Below are 20806 nucleotides of genomic sequence, written 5' to 3' on the forward strand. Positions count from 1 at the left end.
AAAAAGAAGAACAATTATTTTAAGAATTATAGATACAGAACTCCTCTATGCACTCGATATGTCCGATATGTCCGATTACACTGGCTGTTACGTAGGTGGGACGATTTGGTGCCACCTACCCTAGAGAGGTTAAGTCTTTATTGAAGACTCATCTCTTCAGTAGGTCCTATGATTGAGTGTAGTCTGGCCCAGGAGTGTGAAGGTGAATGGAAAGGCACTGGAGCAACAAACCGCCCTTGCTGTCTGCCTGACCGGTTCCCCTCTCTCCACTGGGATTCTCTGCCTCTAACCCTATTACAGGGGCTGAGTCACTGGTTTACTGGTGCTCTTCCATGCCGTCCTTAGGAGGGGTGCGTCACTTGAGTGGGTTGAGTCACTGACGTGGTCTTCCTGTCTGGGTTGGCGCCCCCCCTTGGGTTGTGCCGTGGCAGAGATCTTTGTGGGCTATACTCGGCCTTGTGTCAGGATGGTAAGTTGGTGGTTGAAGATATCCCTCTAGTGGTGTGGGGGCTGTGCTTTGGCAAAGTGGGTGGGGTTATATCCTTCCTGTTTGGCCCTGTCCGGGGGTATCATCGGATGGGGCCACAGTGCCTCCTGACCCCTCCTGTCTCAGCCTCCAGTATTTAATGTGTCGGTTGGGCTAGGGTCAGTCTGTTATATCTGGAGTATTTCTCCTGTCTTATCTGGTGTCCTGTGTGAATTTAAGTATGCTCTCTCTAATTCTCTCTTTCTTTCTTTCTTTCTCTCTCTCGGAGGACCTGAGCCCTAGGACCATGACTCAGGACTACCTGGCATGATGACTCCTTGATGTCCCCAGTCCACCTGGCCGTGTCAGGAAGTTTCCTTTAATGGTGTAACTGAAATAGTTAAAATAGCAAAACTACTGTAAAACCAGCATGTTACTCATTCTGGGAGAAAAAACCTATCCTTCAAATGTCTTTGTGTGTCCTCTGTTTACATTCACATTGCATTCATACAGATACAGTACATTAGTAAAATGGAGACTGTTCATTAGCAGTAACAACTCAATCACACAGTACATAATGACTTCCGTTACACAGGCTGGTGTATCATGAAGCAAACTATACATGTGAGGTAAGATAAAGTTGTGTTGTTAGAGAATATATGAAATATAACACTTGCAGTGGAAGAAGATTTCTGAAAACAGGAAACCAGCGCTGTGGTTGAACAACTCAATTTTACAGAGACGATCTGTGTCTGGTGGACAGACTGATGAACTGTGTCATTAAACAGGCATCATAGAGAAGTGTTCAGCCACCACAGGAAAACCACATGAGCGGCTTTAAAACGATCTGTTCTAAGTACAGAGACCAGCCCGAAAGAGAAAGAAAGTCACCTTTATTGAATGTATATAAACAAGCTGGCCAACACTCAATAGTAATATTCTGATACAGCACATACAATAGAAATGTCTGGGGCACTGGAGACAGCCTCCTAAAAACACCAGACATGACACACAGTATCCATGCTTTTCTCTCTCTCTCTCTCAAGGTTTTGCAACCCTCCCTCTATCTTTGACTCTTGCACGTGCGAACAAGCAAGAACATATACAGTACACAGACACGTACAAACTCACACACACACTTTATCACTTCTCTCTCTCACACACATACACACACACTTTATCATTTCTCTCTCACACACACACACACACACACACACACACTTCATAATTTTTCTCACACACACACACAATCTTTCTCACAGATTTACTCCCGCAACACCCCAGAAACATGCTTCCTCTTTCATAACACTGCACAGGCTGCCTACTAGGGGGACAGGACAAGTGAGGAGACACACCACTCTCAAACACAACATCACACCGTCACCATGCAGATGCACTTCATGTATGACGACTGGAGCACCATGGGAAATAAGCCCAGGTGCACACAAGTAATCACTCAACATGCTGGATACACATTTAACTTGTTCATAAATCCTTACTGTACAGAAAACATTTACTTATACACATAGTACAGTCCCAAACTGACGTATTCAATAAGCCAAACTGGAAAAAAAAGTCTAACTTAAAGATGGAATCCACAGTATGGGAAAACACTGCCGTTATTGTTTTTGTGTTGTTAACAAGGAAGAGGTGGGGAGCGTCACGCGTCAAGGTCAAAAACAGGTTGATATGCTGCTGTTCTATCACGCATGCAATGATGTCAGAGAGAAACAAACAGTGTTGCACTAACTTCTTTGTTGTAATATCCCAAACAGACCTGGCAGTTTCACCATTAAGGATTCCAGCTTTAAATCTACAAAAGTAAAAACACACATTTTAAGTAAAGATAACAAAAATGTTTCTGGCATTGGTCACAGTGTTTTGTTTGATCCAATGGTTAGCATTTTCAACATCATACCATAAATCAAATGTAACTTGTACAAGACAAAGAAGGTGAATCTGTCTGCCTGTATTAGGCTTCTCATACTCCTATTCGAATCAGAAGGCCTTTTACTCCCTTGATCGCTATTGGTGAAGTCTGTTGTCTTTAACTCCTGGGTCATGTTCATTAGCCACCAAACGGAAGAAAAATCTAGTGAAACAGGGAAGGACTACCTGGACTTGTCCAATTTCATTTTTTTTACTAGGCAAGTCAGTTAAGAACAAATTCTTATTTTCAATGATGGCCTAGGAACAGTGGGTTAACTGCCTTGTTCAGGGGCAGAATGACAGATTTTTATCTCGTCAGCTCAGGGGATTCGATGTTACAGCCTTTCGGTTACAAGTCCAATGCTCTAACCACTAGGCTACCTGCCACCCCAATAAGAAACATTCATTCTCATTTTGCATTGCAAAGCGTTTTAAAACATTGCATGCCCTAATGAACACAACCCTGGAGTATGTTAACTGATAGGCCACTGATGACTGCACATCAAGATCTCTGCATAGAAGACAGGAAATTATCCCCAGACTATCACTCTCAGTTGGCACATCACGTAAAAATCTGCATGCATGGGGACAAATGAAGTGTTCGACATTTTCTACCATGTTCTATTTGCCAAGTCCTATACAGTCACTTCTCATGGTAGGAGAACCCATACTTTATCTATTCAGTAGTAAAGGACCTGAAAATGGGGGAATCTGTTCCCCCTGATGGCTTTGTTCAAAATATCCAGGTTAAGACAAGAAGATTCTAATATCCTATAACTGTTTGCACCAATAGTCAACAAGGGACCCGCTTCCGCATTCGGAATGACTGAGAGTGAATGGTAGCAACACAGAACGTTTGCCATCAAATAAATAAACACAACTGTAATGAATTTCAGCTAACTACTCATTGAATACATAGCATAACTGCTTTACTGTCATTCTATTCATTTAGACTTTTTAAAATAAACTAGACACTTTATTACTGGACTTCCTGACCGCTGGTCATGTTTCAATGCTAATCCAGAAACAGCACTGGTGCCATAAATTTTTTCTTTTTGAATGTTTCCACATGGAATTATTATGTTGTCTTAACCTTCCCATCTTCAACCAAGCCTGATGGTAAAGTGAGAGGTTTTTAACTCCTCTATCCATGTGCTTTTCCATTTGGAATTTATACCAATCTCTGACATTGTAAACACAAACACAATATCCACACAACGTCTTTTTTTCAATTTGTTTTCATCGGAACTTGTAATTCTTGGTCAATGAGAGGATGAGTTGTGAGATTCATGTCCTGTCTGAATTCTGTGTTGAAGCTGACAGACAAATGGATACAGAGGTGACGGTGGTAAGTGGATCACTTTTTGTATGGTGCCCATTGGAGGATGAGGACACACACACACACACACACACACACACACACACACCATGGAGGGGGGTTAATGGTGGTAGTGATGGAGGGGGTTAGTGGTGGTAGTGATGGAGGGGTTAGTGGTGGTAGTGATGGAGGGGGTCAGTGGTGGTAGTGATGGATGGGGTCAGTAGTGGTAGTGATAGAGGGGGTTAGTGGTAGTAGTGGTGGAGGGGGTCAGTGGTGGTAGTGGTGGAGGGGGTTTAGTGGTGGTAGTGATGGAGGGGGGTTAGTGGTGGTAGTGATGGAGGGGGTTAGTGGTGGTAGTGATGGAGGGGGTTAGTGGTGGTAGTGATGGAGGGGGGTTAGTGGTGGTAGTGATGGAGGGGGTTAGTGGTGGTAGTGATAGAGGGGGGTTAGTGGTGGTAGTGATGGAGGGGGTCAGTGGTGGTGGTGATGGAGGGGGTTAGTGGTGGTAGTGATGGAGGGGGGTTAGTGGTGGGTAGTGATGGAGGGGGGGTTAGTGGTGGTAGTGATGGAGGGGGTTAGTGGTGGTAGTGATGGAGGGGGTTAGTGGTGGTAGTGATGGAGGGGGGTTAGTGGTGGTAGTGATGGAGGGGGTTAGTGGTGGTAGTGATAGTTGGGGGTTAGTGGTGGTAGTGGTGGAGGGGGTCAGTGGTGGTAGTGGTGGAGGGGGTTTAGTGGTGGTAGTGATGGAGGGGGGTTAGTGGTGGTAGTGATGGAGGGGGTTAGTGGTGGTAGTGATGGAGGGGGTTAGTGGTGGTAGTGATGGAGGGGGGTTAGTGGTGGTAGTGATGGAGGGGGTTAGTGGTGGTAGTGATAGAGGGGGGTTAGTGGTGGTAGTGATGGAGGGGGTCAGTGGTGGTGGTGATGGAGGGGGTTAGTGGTGGTAGTGATGGAGGGGGGTTAGTGGTGGTAGTGATGGAGGGGGTTAGTGGTGGTAGTGATGGAGGGGGTTAGTGGTGGTAGTGATGGAGGGGGTTAGTGGTGGTAGTGATGGAGGGGGGTTAGTGGTGGTAGTGGTGGAAGGGGTTTAGTGGTGGTAGTGATGGAGGGGGGTTAGTGGTGGTAGTGATGGAGGGGGGTTAGTGGTGGTAGTGATGGAGGGGGGTTAGTGGTGGTAGTGATGGAGGGGGGTTAGTGGTGGTAGTGGTGGAGGGGGTTAGTGGTGGTAGTGATGGAGGGGGAGGGTTTTGCCAATAGAAGGGTTTTTGTTGTTCTCTACACACTCAACTGTCACGTATGTCACCACATCTGGATACACCGGGACAATGACATTGACAACAAACAAACACACAACACTGAGACTGGATAACGCATCTGCAATGACGGAGTCTCTCCAACCCTCCACTTTAACAATGGTAGTGATAGTCCTCACTCCCAAGTGCAAGTTTCAGAAGTAATCTCACTGATACTATAGTGAGTGTGTATGTGTGTCTCAAAGAATATTTCTCACGCTGTAGTAGGAATGTAAGAGCTCTTCTAAATGTGAATGAAATAGTCTTCTTTCCTTTGGACTGTGTCTCAAGGTTTCTTAGGCCAGACTTTCCTTTGGACTGTGTCTCAAGGTTTCTTAGGCCAGACCTTCCTTTGGACTGTGTCTCAAGATTTCTTAGGCCAGACTTTCCTTTGGACTGTGTCTCAAGGTTTCTCAGGCCAGACTTTCCTTTGGACTGTGTCTCAAGATTTCTTAAGCCAGACTTTCCTTTGGACTGTGTCTCAAGATTTCTTAAGCCAGACTTTCCTTTGGACTGTGTCTCAAGATTTCTTAAGCCAGACTTTCCTTTGGACTGTGTCTCAAGATTTCTTAAGCCAGACTTTCCTTTGGACTGTGTCTCAAGGTTTCTTAGGCTAGACTTTCTTTTGTGAGAGCCAGTCTGTTTTCATACAGGGAATGTTGAGTGCAGTTTTTTTTCTTGTAATGTACAAAACAGGGGAAAGTCACAAACGTTACTCCACACACTAAATATGTTTTTTTTTTTAAATCCTTAGGCCAGTTTGAAAAAAAACAACATGTATTTTTATCCTCATTCTTTTTTTCCTGGCACAATATTCTGACCACATAGACATGTAGACTATAGATCTCTTTCTATATATTTCTATAATATGTATATAATATGAACGAGGCACAAGGCCACCTTGTTGAGAAGAACAAAAACAAGTCACTAGGCTTGGGTTTGGGTTAGCACAGACTATGACTGCTGAAAGAGAAGAAGAGAGGATGAGAAAAGAGGTCATGAAGAAGAGGAGGGAGTAGGGAGACGATGAGCCGGAGAGAGGGCTATAAAGGTATGGCAGGAAATCTCATACACCTGGGTGTCCATGGATGCCATTACACATATAAAATCTCTCCAGCTGATCCTACGTACAATATAGTCTTCTACAGTTCATAAGCAAGCCAGGTTTAGTGATGGCCGTGTCCCTTGACTGTGTCTCTGGTTGAACATCATGTTGTGAGCACCAGTGATCTAAAAGCACCATTAGAAGTATCCCTGAAACAGGGGAGGAGGAGGAGGAGGTGCATATCATGCTGAGAAACACACCGTCATGTAATCTGATTGGTGTATGTTCTGAAAATACCATTCTGATTGGTACTGGTTTAAGACATCTAAATGCTTTTTGATTGGTGCCCTTGACTCATGACTGGATAAAAGCTGCATTATTAGTTCTGACATCTGCATAGATTGGAGTTTTAACTGTGACTGGGGTATCACCTGAAGTAACAGGATAGATACACAGTTGGAAGCCCCAAGCCCAAAGGCCCAGCAAACCCCTGGTACAGGGCCCTACCCATAAGGCCATGCCAGACTGCACATTAACGGCACAAGTAAACCTTCAGTACTACAGGCAAGGCCAGTGGCTGCCCATTGGTCAGATAAGAGCTGTAGTTGGTGCCTATTGGTCTGATAAGAGCTTTAGTGGGTGCCCATTGGTCAGAGAAGAGCTATAGTGGCTGCCCATTGGTCAGATAATAGCTCTAGTGGCTGCCTATTGGTTCCTCTTCCTTGTTCTGATAAAAATAAGTAGCACAACAATTTAAAAGTAAACTAAAGCTGTAACTGTATGGCACTTCATAAAATATGTGGGAAGAGAGCAGGCTATCTCTGAAAAAGCGAAAACTACAAAAAAACGACATATGAGTAAAATAAGCACTGTGAAGACAGGGGAGCCAGTCAGAGCCAGCCAGGGATGAACAGGGCAGGGCAAATCAGGTAAACAGGGCAGCTCAGGTAAGCAAGGTGGAGTTAAGAGAGTGAACCAATTAGACGCTGATTGGTGAGAATGGGGGGGCAACAGGTGAGCTGAGCAGCTTGACAACTAGGCCAGAGTGGCTGTGTGAGTTTGGCTGTGTGAGCAGGACCACGGAGCTGAGACCAGACAGCTCATCTGTCTGTGTCTGTGTCTGTCTGTCTGTCTGTCTGTCTGTCTGTCTGTCTGTCTGTCTGTCTGTGTCTGTCTGTGTCTGTCTGTGTCTGTCTGTGTCTGTCTGTGTCTGTCTGTGTTAGGGGGACCAAGTCTGTCCAACCCAGTCTAACTTCACAGAAAGCATCTCTGTGTCTGTGTAGGGCCACTCATCCTCCACAGAGTCACTCTCAAAGAGCTGGCCAGTTTCTCCAATGTCTGTAGAGTGCTCTTCACATGATGGCTCCTCAGTCATCTGGAAAAATACACATAATGGTGTAATTAACACTACAGTCGTTCATGTCCATTTACACTGATTGTCGAATGAACACTAAACAATAACTCACAGTGCTTTATTCTATATGTATCAATCATATTTATTTATATAGCCCTTCTTACATCCGCTGATATCTCAAAGTGCTGTACAGACCTTCGGTAAGGGGACTAGGATTGCAAAATTCAGGTAGCTTTCCCAACATTCCCAGATTTTCCTGATATCCCAGTTGGAATATTCCTGGAATTAGGAGGGAATAATCAGGAAATCCAGGAATCTTCCAACCGGGATTTCTGGAAACCCAGGGGAATCTTTCCAAAAGTTACCCCTAAAGGGGACCCTCCAAATCAAGTGTTACTGAATCTAGAAATAAGTTTTACCTGCTCAACTATCAGTCTCCTCGTCTGACCTTCCCACCTGCTTCATCCCTCCTCCTCTTCATCATCTTCCTCATCCTCAGTAAAAATAAAGGCCCCATTTTGAAGTGTGGATTGTGTGGCGGTAAAAAATGTTTGGTCAGGTAGTCAATGTGTTTCAGCATCATGGCATGGCTGTGCTCCTCCAATAGTGACTGAATCATCTAGGATCCAGAGAGATGAACGGAGAGAGGCAGGCAGGCAGGGAGGGAGGGAGGGAGGGAAGGAAGGAAGGAAGGAAGGAAGGAAGGAAGGAAGGAAGGAAGGAAGGAAGGAAGGAAGGAAGGAAGGAAGGAAGAGCGAGAGAGTTATTCATCAGTTAGCTAAACAAATAAATCCACAGCACACAGAGATTTGGAACAGAACGGTAGAGAAAACAGGAAGTGAAAGCGAAAAGGTACGAAAAAGCAGTGTTTCAAAACATCTCACCCCTCAGAACAACATCAGAGCTTTGGTTGTCATCATTGGCACAATTATGCCCAAATGCCCTCCTCGTCATCCTATTGGTGACAGTGTTATAGGCCGGCAGAAAAAGTTAGCAGGAAGTGAAGAAAGGGTTAACAAGAGTTAGCATAGATCAAAGGTTATTATATGACAGCATGTCATGAGTAGGTAAATATGCAGGAGAGAAATGATTGAAAGCACTATATTAAGAGTCATGATAATGTTACACTGTATATAGGATTATATAGGATTAATATAGAAAAGAGCAAAGGCATAAAGGCATTGTAAGTCTGGTTTTTGCTTTTCAATCCAATCTGCATTGCATAGGTTAATTAAAGGCCCACTCTGTAATATTTACAGACAGTATTGGTTGAATAGGTTAACAGTGGTCAGCTTGATCCAGACATGAATGTTGAGCAAAGCTGAGAATAAACATTGGGTCTATTTTGACCTCACACCAGGAAGGCCCTGCAGTAGAGCGGTCATAGTGCCCTCGTCAACATTAATGCACTATAGGGAATAGGGTACCATTTGAGGCACAGCCTTAGAGTTAATCTAAACATAGATTTAAATGCACAATGCAACAGTCTAGCCATTAGACCACCACACCACAATGAGGATAGGAAACAGAGGACAGCCTGCTTTTTGTCTAATAGTGTTTGCAAAAACATCTGTAATTGCAAAAACATAATGGCAATGCAATTCATTCTGAGTAAATACTAGAATATGATTTGGAATAAGTCAATTATGTCCACCACTTTAGTAGCTACAAAGAGTTAAAGCCTTACAATCAGAGTTCTGGGCCCATAGTCATAAAACATGTCAGTTTTGCCTTTTAGATTATATGGACAGGGGGGACCTGATCCTAGATCAGCACTGCTGATCTGAGATGCTTTATAAATCCAGCCCCTGATTGTAAAGACAAGAAAGGGAGACATGTGACCTGGTCGTGGGAGGGGCGGTGGCCGGCATGGGGGGGTCCTCTGGCAGGCCCTGGTCCTCCGCGGTGGTGTGGGGGCGGGTGGCGGGGGTGGCCGCCTTGCTGTTGCGGGGCATGGGGAGGGTGATGGGGGTGCTGCTGGGGGTGTTGGGGGTGTGGGTGCTGGGGGTGGGGGGCTTGCTGCAGGGGGCCGTGAGGGTGCTGCTGTGGGTGCTGTTGGGGGTGGGGGTGCTGCTGCTGTGGCGGAGGCCCGTGAGGATGCTGTCCTGGGTGGGGGTGTTGTTGTTGTTGTGGGTGTGGGTGCTGGGCTTGCAGCGGGTGCTGGGGCCGTGGTTGGTGTTGTTGGGGCTGTTGGGGGTGCCCCTGTGGGTGCTGTTGGGGATGAGGGGGGTACTGCTGTTGAGGCTGCTGGGGGTGAGGGTGTTGTTGGGGTGGGGGCTGGGGGTGTGGGGCATGGGGGTACGGGGTGTGCTGCTGCTGGGGATGTGGTGGGTGCTGGTACTGGGGCTGGGGGGACTGAGGCTGTAGACCCGGGTGGGGCTGCTGGGGTAGGGAATGGAAGGGAGGATGGGGGTGGTAGTGGTCGTCTTCATAGTTGTCTGCCATCAGCTTCATCCTGCTCTGTGTCTGTGGAACAAAACACAGACATGTAAGTTCTACAATTTAACACGAGAGACCCAAACACTGAGTTAGTCATTATGAATGGAAGGAATTGATCGAGTTAGCAGCGAGAGAATAGCAACTGAGTAGCTGAAATAAGCTTATAACGGAACAACTGCTGCTATCATGAGCAGGTCCTTCCTGCAAAAGAGACTTTTTGGATCTCAATGAGACAAACCTGTGTACATAAAGGCAGGGTTGGAGTCAATTCCATTCAAATTCAGTCAATTCAGGAAGTAAACGGAAATTCCAATTCCAATTAAATATTTCTAAATAATTTTCAATGAGAAAGAAATGGAATTGCCATTTCAGTTTACTAACTAAATTGACTTAATTGAAATGGAATGGACCCTGAGTAAAGGTTGAATAAAATGTCTACCTGAGTTGTGTCACCAGTCCTGACCTGCTGTTTTAGCTGGTGCATCAATCTGTCCTTCTCCCTCTTCAGAGCCAGAACCTCTTCCTGGGTCTTCTTCTTCCCAGAGGCAGACAGCTCTAGCAGAGCGATGTTAGCATCCTTCTCACTGATGGCTGCCAGCAGGGCCTGTTGTCTATAGACAGACAAGAGAAAAAGATACCAGTCAGCACAGCTGAGACAAAACATGCATCTTTCCCACATATGAAGATAACATAATTTACCATTTCTCACTATTTACGTGAAACAAAAAGGTATTGACATGATGTTTGAGCATTCACATGACCAAGCCAGTTTTTCTTTATATCCTTGACCTATTTGAATGATTTGACTGCAGCTCTTTTGATTACCATTGTTAAACAGAATAGGAACATGAACATGAACATGTTTCATTGCTCTGCTGATGTACGACATCCCATGACTTACTTCATCTCCAGGATCTCCTCCAGCTGTTTCCTGCGCTCCTGTCTCATGTTGGTCAGGTGACCGTCCCTCTCCTGCAGGGACTGCTGGGTAGACGAGAGGCGCTGCTTGGTGGCATCCAGCTCCTGTCTAGTTCTCTCTAGGGTGTTCATCATCTCCTCCAACTGACACACACACACACACACACACACACACACACACACACACACACACACACACACACACACACACACACACACACACACACACACACACACACACACACAGGAATTACAGACATACTGTATTTTCTGTCTCACACACACACACACACACACACACACACACACACACACACACACACACACACACACACACACACACACACACACACACACACACACACACACACACGAACTACAGACATACTGTATTTTCTATGTCTCACACACACACACACACACACACACACACACACACACACACACACACACACACACACACACACACACACACACACACACACGAACACTTTATAAACAGACCTTCAAATGCTGACCAAGGTCCATGGTGTTGTCTTTTCGAGGGTCCCCCATTATCTGACCAGGCTTCTTTTCCCCCTGGGGGCCAAGTTTGAGGTTGGGACCCCCCTTCTTAGTAACCTGCTCCTTGGTCTGCCTGGATGGAGAACCACAGATTATGTCAGAGTTCAACCCTCTATCATACTAGTCACCGTTTTACCGCACCACTAGCCGAACAACTGGTATCAATGGTTCATACGTCTCTTTGAGGCATTACTAATACTCTGTCTACTGTACTTTATAAGTAAATATAGACACATAGAACTCACATACCACACATACAGGGTTGGGTAGGTTACTTTACTTTCTAAATGTAATCTGTTACAGTTACTAGTTACCTGTCCAAAATTCTAATCAGTAATGTAACTTTCAGTTACTTTGAGATTACTTTCCCTTTAAGAGGCATTAGAAGAAGACAAAAATATATATTACCAATTGAATGAAATCTATTGCAGGATAAATCAATATTATAATTTACATAGCTGGCTATTAATGGATGTTGGATTTTACTTTATGGGTTGGTTACGTAGGCTTCTTCTAACCCATTGCTTTTAACAACAGATAATAATACAATTAGGCTACACTGTATATTTACATAAAAAAACAAAGTGTCAGATTTTCAGTCATTCCAATTAATGTAATATCCTTTGATCTTCAAGAATATGACTTAGAAATCTGTAAATACAGTATATACTATGAAACATTTTAGGAGATCTCAGTTGGGGTCTCAGCTTACTGTTCAGAGTCAGAATAGTAGAATACACAAGGTGCAATTTAGAAATCTGGTTGTGCATCAGCAGTTTTTCACTTGTCATGTCAATCACTGATTGTCACTCAACTAGCCATGTCAGCTAACAATTTTTAGATTTGTAAGTTAGTCTAGCCAATTATCTAAACGTATTAACCATGGCTGACAACCGACAGGGCACACAGGGCACGTACCCTGGGGCTCTGACCTACAGGGGGCACCCATCGATTTTGTTAGTCACTCTCACTCAGATATCATTTACATGGCATAAGTTGAGGCAAAATGTGTAGAATTGCAGGTAATTAGCACTGAATCAGTTACCCAACCAAGGCAGGGCCCACTACCTCCTCTCCTTCCCCCATCTGATGATTAGCAGAGCGGCAGCAGGCTGTCTACACTCATAGAAAGCTGGCTCCTCTGGTTGGCGGTTGCAGTAAAAAATATATATATACACCGTACACATTTCCATTTTTCTCTGCCTCAAGGGCCCCCTACGGGCTTGGGCCCCCTACAGGCTTGGGCCCTAGGGCTTCAGCTTCAGCTCCAGTAAGCCACTGCATTAAGCAGGCCCTGGATCTGCAATATGCAGCTGTTGCAAGAGCACATTTTTCACTGGCTGTCCACTGGTTGCAAAAATAATAATTGGTAGGCAGCTTACCGTAATTTCCGGACTATTGAGCGCACCTGAATATAAGCCGCACCCACTGAATTAAAAAATATATATTATTTTGAACATAAATAAGCCGCACATGTCTATAAGCCGCAGGCGCCTACCGATACATTGAAACAAATGAACTTTACACAGGCTTTAACGAAACACGGCTTGTAACAAAAATAAATAGGCTTTAACGAAACACGGCTTATAACAAAAATAAATAGGCTTTAATGAAACACGGCTTGTAACAAAAATAAATAGGCTTTAACGAAACACGGCTTGTAACAAAAATAAATAGGCTTTAACGAAACACGGCTTGTAACAAAAAATAAAAAATTTGCAGTAAGCTTTAGTTGTCTTTTTGCACTGAGTCAATTCCTAACGCTGCTGTTTCCAACGTCTTATCATCGACTCATTAAGACCAAGCTCCCGTGCAGCAGCTCTATTTCCTTTTCCAACAGCCAGATCAATCGCCTTCAACTTGAAAGCTGCATCATATGCATTTCTCCGTGTCTTTGCCATGATGAGGGTGACAAAATGACTACCGTAATCAGAATGATGGGAAGTTTGAGAGCGCTCGATTTAATCTAAACAGTAAACAAAACAGTTGTTTGACCTTAACCCATTCGGCAATTTCATTGGTCTAATGAAAGCTTCATGCCGGCAAAAACAACAGAATGTGTTTTTTTGTAGAAAACAAATTTGAGAGCGGGAAAAATCCATATATTAGCCGCGTCATTGTTTAAGCCGCGAGTTTCAAAGCGTGGGAAAAAAGTTGCGGCTTAATTTGTGAACAACCACCCACTACAAACACAATCCGTAAGGTGCATAAAGCTAAATGAGAGAGCAACAGTGTGATTCACTTGAATTCGCTATGTAGATGTCAATAATAAGTGATATCCGTATCGCCGTAGACTACACCACTGCTGTCATCCTTACCTCCAAGCCTTTATTCAAATTGGATTATCCTTGAATGCCTTTGACAGCAGTCACACCATTGGAAAACATAGCTTGGACTGTAGCCTATAAACGCCTATTCCTGGTCTTTTACCGCGATCAATCAAATACATTTAGTGTGTCATCATAGTGGTCTCTGACTTGTGGTCAGACTCGCTCAGGTGGAACAAACTTAAACGTGAGCCTTTTTTTCAATGCTGATTTGAATGTTGTGAGTAAACAGAAAGGGGTCAAAGATGTTTTTCTCGCAAACTTCCTTTATGAATTTAAAAGTATTCCTAGAAGTAATCATCTACTTTTTCAAAAGTATCTGAAGTCTGATAACAATATTTTTTCTGATAATGTAACGGATTAAAGTTAGTTTTTTTGTAATCCATTACTCCCCAACCCTGCACACATATACAGTTGAAGTCGGAGGTTTACATACACTTAGGTTGGAGTCATTAAAACTCGTTTTTCAACCACTCCACAAATTTCATGTTAACAAACTATAGTTTTGGCAAGTCGGTTAGGACATCTACTTTGTACATGACACAAGTCATTTTTCCAACAATTGTTTACAGACAGATTATTTCACTTATAATTCACTGTATCACAATTCCAGTGGGTCAGAAGTTTACATACTCTAAGTTGACTGTGCCTTAAACAGCTTGGAAAATTCCAGAAAATTATGTCATGGCTTTAGAAGCTTCTGATAGGCTAATTTACATCATTTGAGTCAATTGGATGTGTACCTGTGGATGTATTTCAAGGCCTACCTTCAAACTCAGTGCCTCTTTGCTTGACATCATGGGAAAATCAAAAGAAATCAGCCAAGACCTAAAAAAGAAATGGTAGACCTCCACAAGTCTGGTTCATCCTTGGGAGCAATTTCCAAATGCCTGAAGCTACCATGTTCATCTGTACAAACAATAGTACGCAAGTATAAACACCATGGGACCACACAGCCGTCATACCGCTCAGGAAGGAGACGCGTTCTGTCTCCTAGAGATGAACATACTGATGAACATGAGATGAAAAGTGCAAATCAATCCCAGAACAACAGCAAAGGACCTTGTGAAGATGCTGGAGGAAACAGGTACAAAAGTATCTATATCCACAGTAAAACGAGTCCTATATCGACATAACCTGAAAGGCAGCTCAGCAAGGAAGAAGCCACTGCTCCAAAACTGCCATAAAAAAAGACAGACTACGGTTTGCCACTGCACATGGGTACAAAGATCGTACTTTTTGGAGAAATGTCCTCTGGTCTGATGAAACAGAAATAGAACTGTTTGGCCATAACGACCATCGTTATGTTTGGAGGAAAAAGGGGGAGGCTTGCAAGCCGAAGAACACCATCCCAACCGTGAAGTACGGGGGTGGCAGCATCATGTTGTGGGGGTGCTTTGCTGCAGGAGGGACTGGTGCACTTCACAAAATAGATGGCATCATGAGGCAGGAATTTATGTGGATATATTGAAGCAACATCTCAAAACATCAGTCAGGAAGTTAAAGCTTGGTTGCAAATGGGTCTTCCAAATGGACAATGACCCCAAGCATACTTCCAAACTTGTGTCAAGATGGCTTAAGGACAACAAAGTCAAGGTATTGGAGTGGCAATCACAAAGCCCTGACCTCAATCCCATAGAAATTTGTGGGCAGAACTGAAAAAGTGTGTGCAAGCAAGGAGGCCTACAAACCTGACTCAGTTACACCAGCTCTGTCAGGAGGAATGGGACAAAATTCACCCAACTTATTGTGGGAAGCTTGTGGAAGGCTACCTGAAACGTTTTACCCAGGTTAAACAATTTAAAGGCAATGCTAGCAAATACTAATTGAGTGTATGTAAACTTCTGACCCACTGGGAATGTGATGAAAGAAATAAAAGCTGAAATAAATCATTCTCTCTACTATTATTTTGACATTTCACATTCTAAAAATAAAGTGGTGATCCTAACTGACCTAAAACAGGGAATTTGTACTTGGATTAAATGTCAGGATTTGTGAAAAACTGAGTTTAAATGTATTTGGCTAAGGTGTATGTAAACTTACAACTTCAACTGTATGTGAGTTATACAAGGCAACTGTTAGCACATGCAGATGGACACAACGTAACAAAAGAAAAATGAACACAAATATATATATACACTCTGAACAAATTATAAAGTGTTTTTCCCGTGTTTCATGAGCTGAAATAAAAGATTTTCCACATGCACAAAAAACATATTTCTCTCAAATTTTGTCCACAATAAGTTTACATCCCTGTTGGTGAGCATTTCCCCTTCACCAAGATATTCCATCCATCAGACAAGTGTGGCATATTGATTAAACAGCATTATCATTACACAGGTGCACCTTGTGCTGGGGACAATAAAAGGCCACTCTAAAAAGTGCATTTTGTCACATAACAATGCCACATATGTCTCAAGTTTTGAGTCTCAAGTTTTGAGAGAGCTTGCAATTGGCATGCTGACTGCAGGAATGTCCACCAGAGCTGTTGCCAGACAATGAAATGTTTCTTTGTCTACCACAAGCCGCCTCCAATGGCATTTCAGAGAATTTTGCAGTACATCCAACCGGCCTCACAACCGCAGACCACATGCAACCACGCCAGCCCAGGACCTCCACATCCGGCTTCTTCACCTGCGGGATCATCTGAGACCAGCTACCCGGACAGCTGATGAAATTGTGGGTTTGCACAACCGAAGAATTTCTGCACCAACTGTCAGAAACCGTCTCAGGGAAGCTCCTCTGTGTGCTCGTCGTCCTCACAAGGGTCTTGACCTGACTGCAGTTCTGCATCGTAACCGACTTCAGTGGGCAAAATGCTTACCATCGATGGTCACTGGCATGCTGGAGAAGTGTGCTCTTCACGGATGAATCCCAGCTTCAACTTTACCGGGCAGATGGCAGACAGCGTCACGTGGACGAGCGGTGTGCTGATGTCAACATTGTGAACAGAGTGCCCTATGGTGGTAGTAGGGTTATAGTACGGGCAGGCATGAGCTACAGACAATGAACACAATTGCATTTCATCGATGGCAATTGAATGCACAGAGATACTGTGACAAGATCCTGAGGCCCATTGTCGTGCCATTTATCTGTACACAATTCTAGAAGCTGAAAATGTCTCAGTTCTTCCATGGTCTGCATACTCACCAGATATATCAGCCATTGAGCATGTTTGGGATGCTCTGGATCGACGTGTACGACAGCGTGTTCCAGTTCCCGCCAATATTCAGCAACTTCGCACAGCCATTGAAGAGGAGTGGGACAACATTCCACAGGGCACAATCATCAGCCCAATCAACTCTATGCGAAGGAGATGTGTCATGCTGTATGAAGCAAATGGTTGTGACACCAGATACTGACTGGTTTTCTGATCCACGGGCCTATTTTTTTTTTTAACTATCTGTGACCAACAGATGCATATGTGTATTCCCAGTCATGTGAAATCCATAGATTACGGCCTAATGAATTTATTTAAATTGACTGATTTCCTTATATGAACTGTAACTCAGTAACATTTTGATATTGTTGCATGTTCAATTTATATTTTTGTTTAGTATATACAGTGCATTTGGAAAGTATTCAGACGCCTTGACTTTTTCCACATTTTGGTGCGTTACAGCCTTATTCTAAAACAAATTAAATATTTTTTTCCCTCATCAATCGAAACACAACAAACCATAGTGACAAAGCGAAAACAGGTTTTTAGAAAACATAAATACTTTATTTACATAAGTATTCAGACCCTTTGCTATGAGACTTGAAATTGAGCTCAAGTGCATCCTGTTTCCATTGATCATCCTTGAGATGTTTCTACAACTTGATTGGAGTCCACCTATGCTAAATTCAATTGACTGGACATGATTTGGAAAGGCACACACCTGTCTATATAAGGCCCCACAGTTGGCAGTGCATGTCAGAGCAAAAACCAAGCCATGAGGTCAAAGGAATTGCCCGTACAGCTCTGAGACAGGATTGTATCGAGGCACAGATCTGGGGAAGGGTACCAAACAATTTCTGCAGCATTGAAGAACCCCAATAACACAGTGGTCTACATCCTTCTTAAATGGAAGACGTCTGGAACCACCAAGACTCTACCTAGAGCTGGCCGCCGGGCCAAACTGAGCAATCCGGGGAGAGGGGCCTTGGTCAAGGAGGTGACCAAGAACCCGAGGGTCACTCTGACAGAGCTCTAGAGTTCCTCTGTGGAGATGGGAGAACATTCCAGAAGGACAACCATCTCTGCAGCCTGCTTGGAGTTTTCCAAGGGGCACCTAAAGGACTCTCAGACCATGAGAAACAAGATTCTCTTTGGCCTGAAGAATGTCAAGCGTCACATCTGGAGGAAACCTGGCACCATCCTTACGGTGAAGCATGGTGGTGGCAGCATCATGTTGTGGGGATGTTTTTCAGGGGCAGGGACTGGGAGACTAGTCAGGATCAAGGGAAAGATAAATAGAGCAAAATACAGAGAGATCCTTGATGAAAACCTGCTTGAGAGCGCTCAGGACCTCAGACTGGGGCGAAGGTTCACCTTCCAACAGGACAACGACCCTGAGCAAACAGCCAAGACAATGCAGGTGTGGCTTCGGGACAAGTCTCTGAATGTCGTTGAGTGGCCCAGCCAGAGCCCGGACTTGAACCCAATCTAACATCTCTGGAGAGACCTGAAAATACCTGTGCAGCGACGCTCCCCATCCAACCTGACAGAGCTTGAGAGGATCTACAAAAAAGATTGTGAGAAACTCCCCAAATACAGGTGTGCCAAGCTTGTAGCATCATACCCAAGAAGAATTGAGTCGTTACTCACTGCCAAAGGTGCTTCAACAAAGTACTGAGTAAGGATCTGAATACTTATGGAAATGTGTAAATGTTAACTTGCAAACATTTAAAAAAAATGTTTTGCTTTGTCATTATGGGGTATTGTGTGTAGATTAATTAGGGATAAAACTATTTTATCCATTTAAGAATAAGGCCGTAACGTAACAAAATGTGGAAGAAGTCAAGGGGTCTGAATACTTTCCGAATGCACTAATATACACTCAGGTTAGACATACAGATACTGTAATTGACACTGAAATTCGAATGCAAAACCAATGAACAACATTCAGGAGATATGAGACACAGATGAGATAAAGACAAGTCCATGTTAATACAGTATGTTCAGAGATCACTGAAATGACTCACAGGTTTAAGCACCAGAGTTAGAATAGTAGGGGGGAAGTCGCACCTCTCAGGTGTAGGGATGGGGTGGTGGTGGTGGTGGGGGGAGGGGGGGGGGGGTTCTAATGGAGGTTCGCTACTTACCTGGGAGCTAGGCTGCAGGTGGAGAAGAGGAGGAACAGGAGGAGGAGGGGGTGTAAGGAGGGATGGCAGGACAAGAGGAAACAGCAGACAGAAACAGGAGAAGAGTAAAAAAAATTAACATTAGAATCATAACAGAAAAGAAGGACAACAGAGGACCCATAACCAGAATAGGGTGTACACAATCAGAGACAGACAGGGAGAGATCATCATCATAAGAGGCACCAATGAGAGAGTCACTGGAAAACACAGACATAGCTAACGCGGGATGCACAGGATACACCTTCTCCTCTGACAGCCAGGTTAGAGCCCTGTATGTCTTTGTATTAGCTGCTGGCTGCACAGTCTGTGAGTGCGGGCCGGGCATGCAGTCAGTCAGATAGGGGGAACAGAGGACACTAGCCGTGATAGAGAGAGGGGGAGTGAGTGAGGGCAGGCTAGGCTAGGAGGAGGGGAGGGACAAGAGAGCTAGTATAGCTAAACAGCAAGGAGGAGAGGAGACCAAGTGGGCAAGGCAGCAAGGGAACCAGTCAAGGGAGCCATGGCAGACAGCCAGAAAGAGGAAAACCAAACAACTGGGGGGGGGGGGGGGTACAGTACATACAGACCCTACCTACTAAACAGCTCAATCATTGAGCAGAACACTGTTGACCTGGAGCACAGCAGCTCTAGTCATGCAGGCCAGGCTACTAGGCTGAGAGCTAGCCTTTACATCGGGCACAGCAAGCTAGACAGGGAAGGGGAGAGGGCAGGGAGATCAGGGCAGAGGTCAGTGTAGAGAAGGTGGGAATCACTGTTAGTTGTCGGGTGGAGGTATCGAAGCAGTGAAGGGTGAGGATGGATCTGGAGGAGGGATTGGGATGGAGGTATCAGAACAGACAAGGGTGAGGATGGTTCTGGGGGAGGGGTGGAGGTATCAAAACAGAGAAGGGTGAGGGTGGTTGTGGTGGAGGGTTAGGGGTGGAGGTATCGGAACATCGAATGGGTTGGTTCTGAGGGAGAGTTTGGGGTGGAGGTGGGCAGATGGGAGGCAGGAATGAGCAGGGGAAGCAGTGTGTTCACAGCAGTAGAAGGACTAAAGACAGGACCTTCCTATTCTCTTAGAAAAAAAGGTGCTATCTAGAACCTGAAATGGTTCTCTGGCTATTCCAATACAGTCGTGGCCAAAAGTTTTAAGAATGACACAAATTTTCACAAAGTCTCAGTTTGCATGATGGCAATTTGCATATACTCCAGAATGTTATGAAGAGTGATCAGTAAATTGCAATTAATTGCAAAGTCCCTATTTGCATGCAAATGAACTGAATCCCCCAAAAACATTTCCACTGCATTTCAGCCCTGCCACAAAAGGACCAGCTGACATCATGTCAGTGATTCTCTCGTTAACACAGGTGTGAGTGTTGACAAGGACAAGGCTGGAGATCACTCTGTCATGCTGATTGAGTTCGAATAACAGACTGGAAGCTTCAAAAGGAGGGTGGTGCTTGGAATCATTGTTCTTCCTCTGTCAAACATGGTTACCTGTAAGGAAACATGTGCCATCATCATTGCTTTGCACAAAACGGGCTTCACAGGCAAGGATATTGCTGCCAGTAAGATTGCACCCAAATCAACCAGTTATCGGATGATCAAGAACTTCAAGGAGAGCGGTTCAATTGTTGTGAAGAAGGCTTCAGGGCACCCAAGAAAGTCCAGCAAGCGCCAGGACTGTCTCCTAAAGTTGATTCAGCTGCGGGATTGGGGAACCACCAGTACAGAGCTTGCTCAGGAATGGCAGCAGGCAGGTGTGAGTGCATTTGCACGGACAGTGAGGCGAAGACTTTTGGATGATGGCCTGGTGTCAAGAAGAG

General features: G+C 44.5%; 1 protein-coding gene across 1 annotated transcript in view; it reads right to left on the minus strand.

The window, feature by feature from the left end:
• Positions 1-7173: 7173 nt before the first annotated feature.
• The window catches only part of erc2 (ELKS/RAB6-interacting/CAST family member 2), a 73159-nt gene continuing 59526 nt past the window's right edge, over positions 7174-20806 (minus strand). The window contains exons 14-20 of the mRNA XM_082967505.1: positions 11266-11398; positions 10745-10905; positions 10307-10454; positions 9247-9870; positions 8289-8359; positions 7824-8023; positions 7174-7425 (exon numbers count right to left, since the gene is read on the minus strand). Of these exons, the coding sequence (XP_082823631.1) occupies positions 8333-8359; positions 9247-9870; positions 10307-10454; positions 10745-10905; positions 11266-11398 (1093 nt within the window). The 3' untranslated portion in view covers positions 7174-7425; positions 7824-8023; positions 8289-8332. The remainder of the gene's footprint in view (positions 7426-7823; positions 8024-8288; positions 8360-9246; positions 9871-10306; positions 10455-10744; positions 10906-11265; positions 11399-20806) is intronic.

The sequence above is a fragment of the Salmo salar genome, chromosome 22 (genome assembly GCF_965601325.2).
Source record: "Salmo salar chromosome 22, fSalSal1, whole genome shotgun sequence".
Classification (NCBI taxonomy): domain Eukaryota; kingdom Metazoa; phylum Chordata; class Actinopteri; order Salmoniformes; family Salmonidae; genus Salmo; species Salmo salar.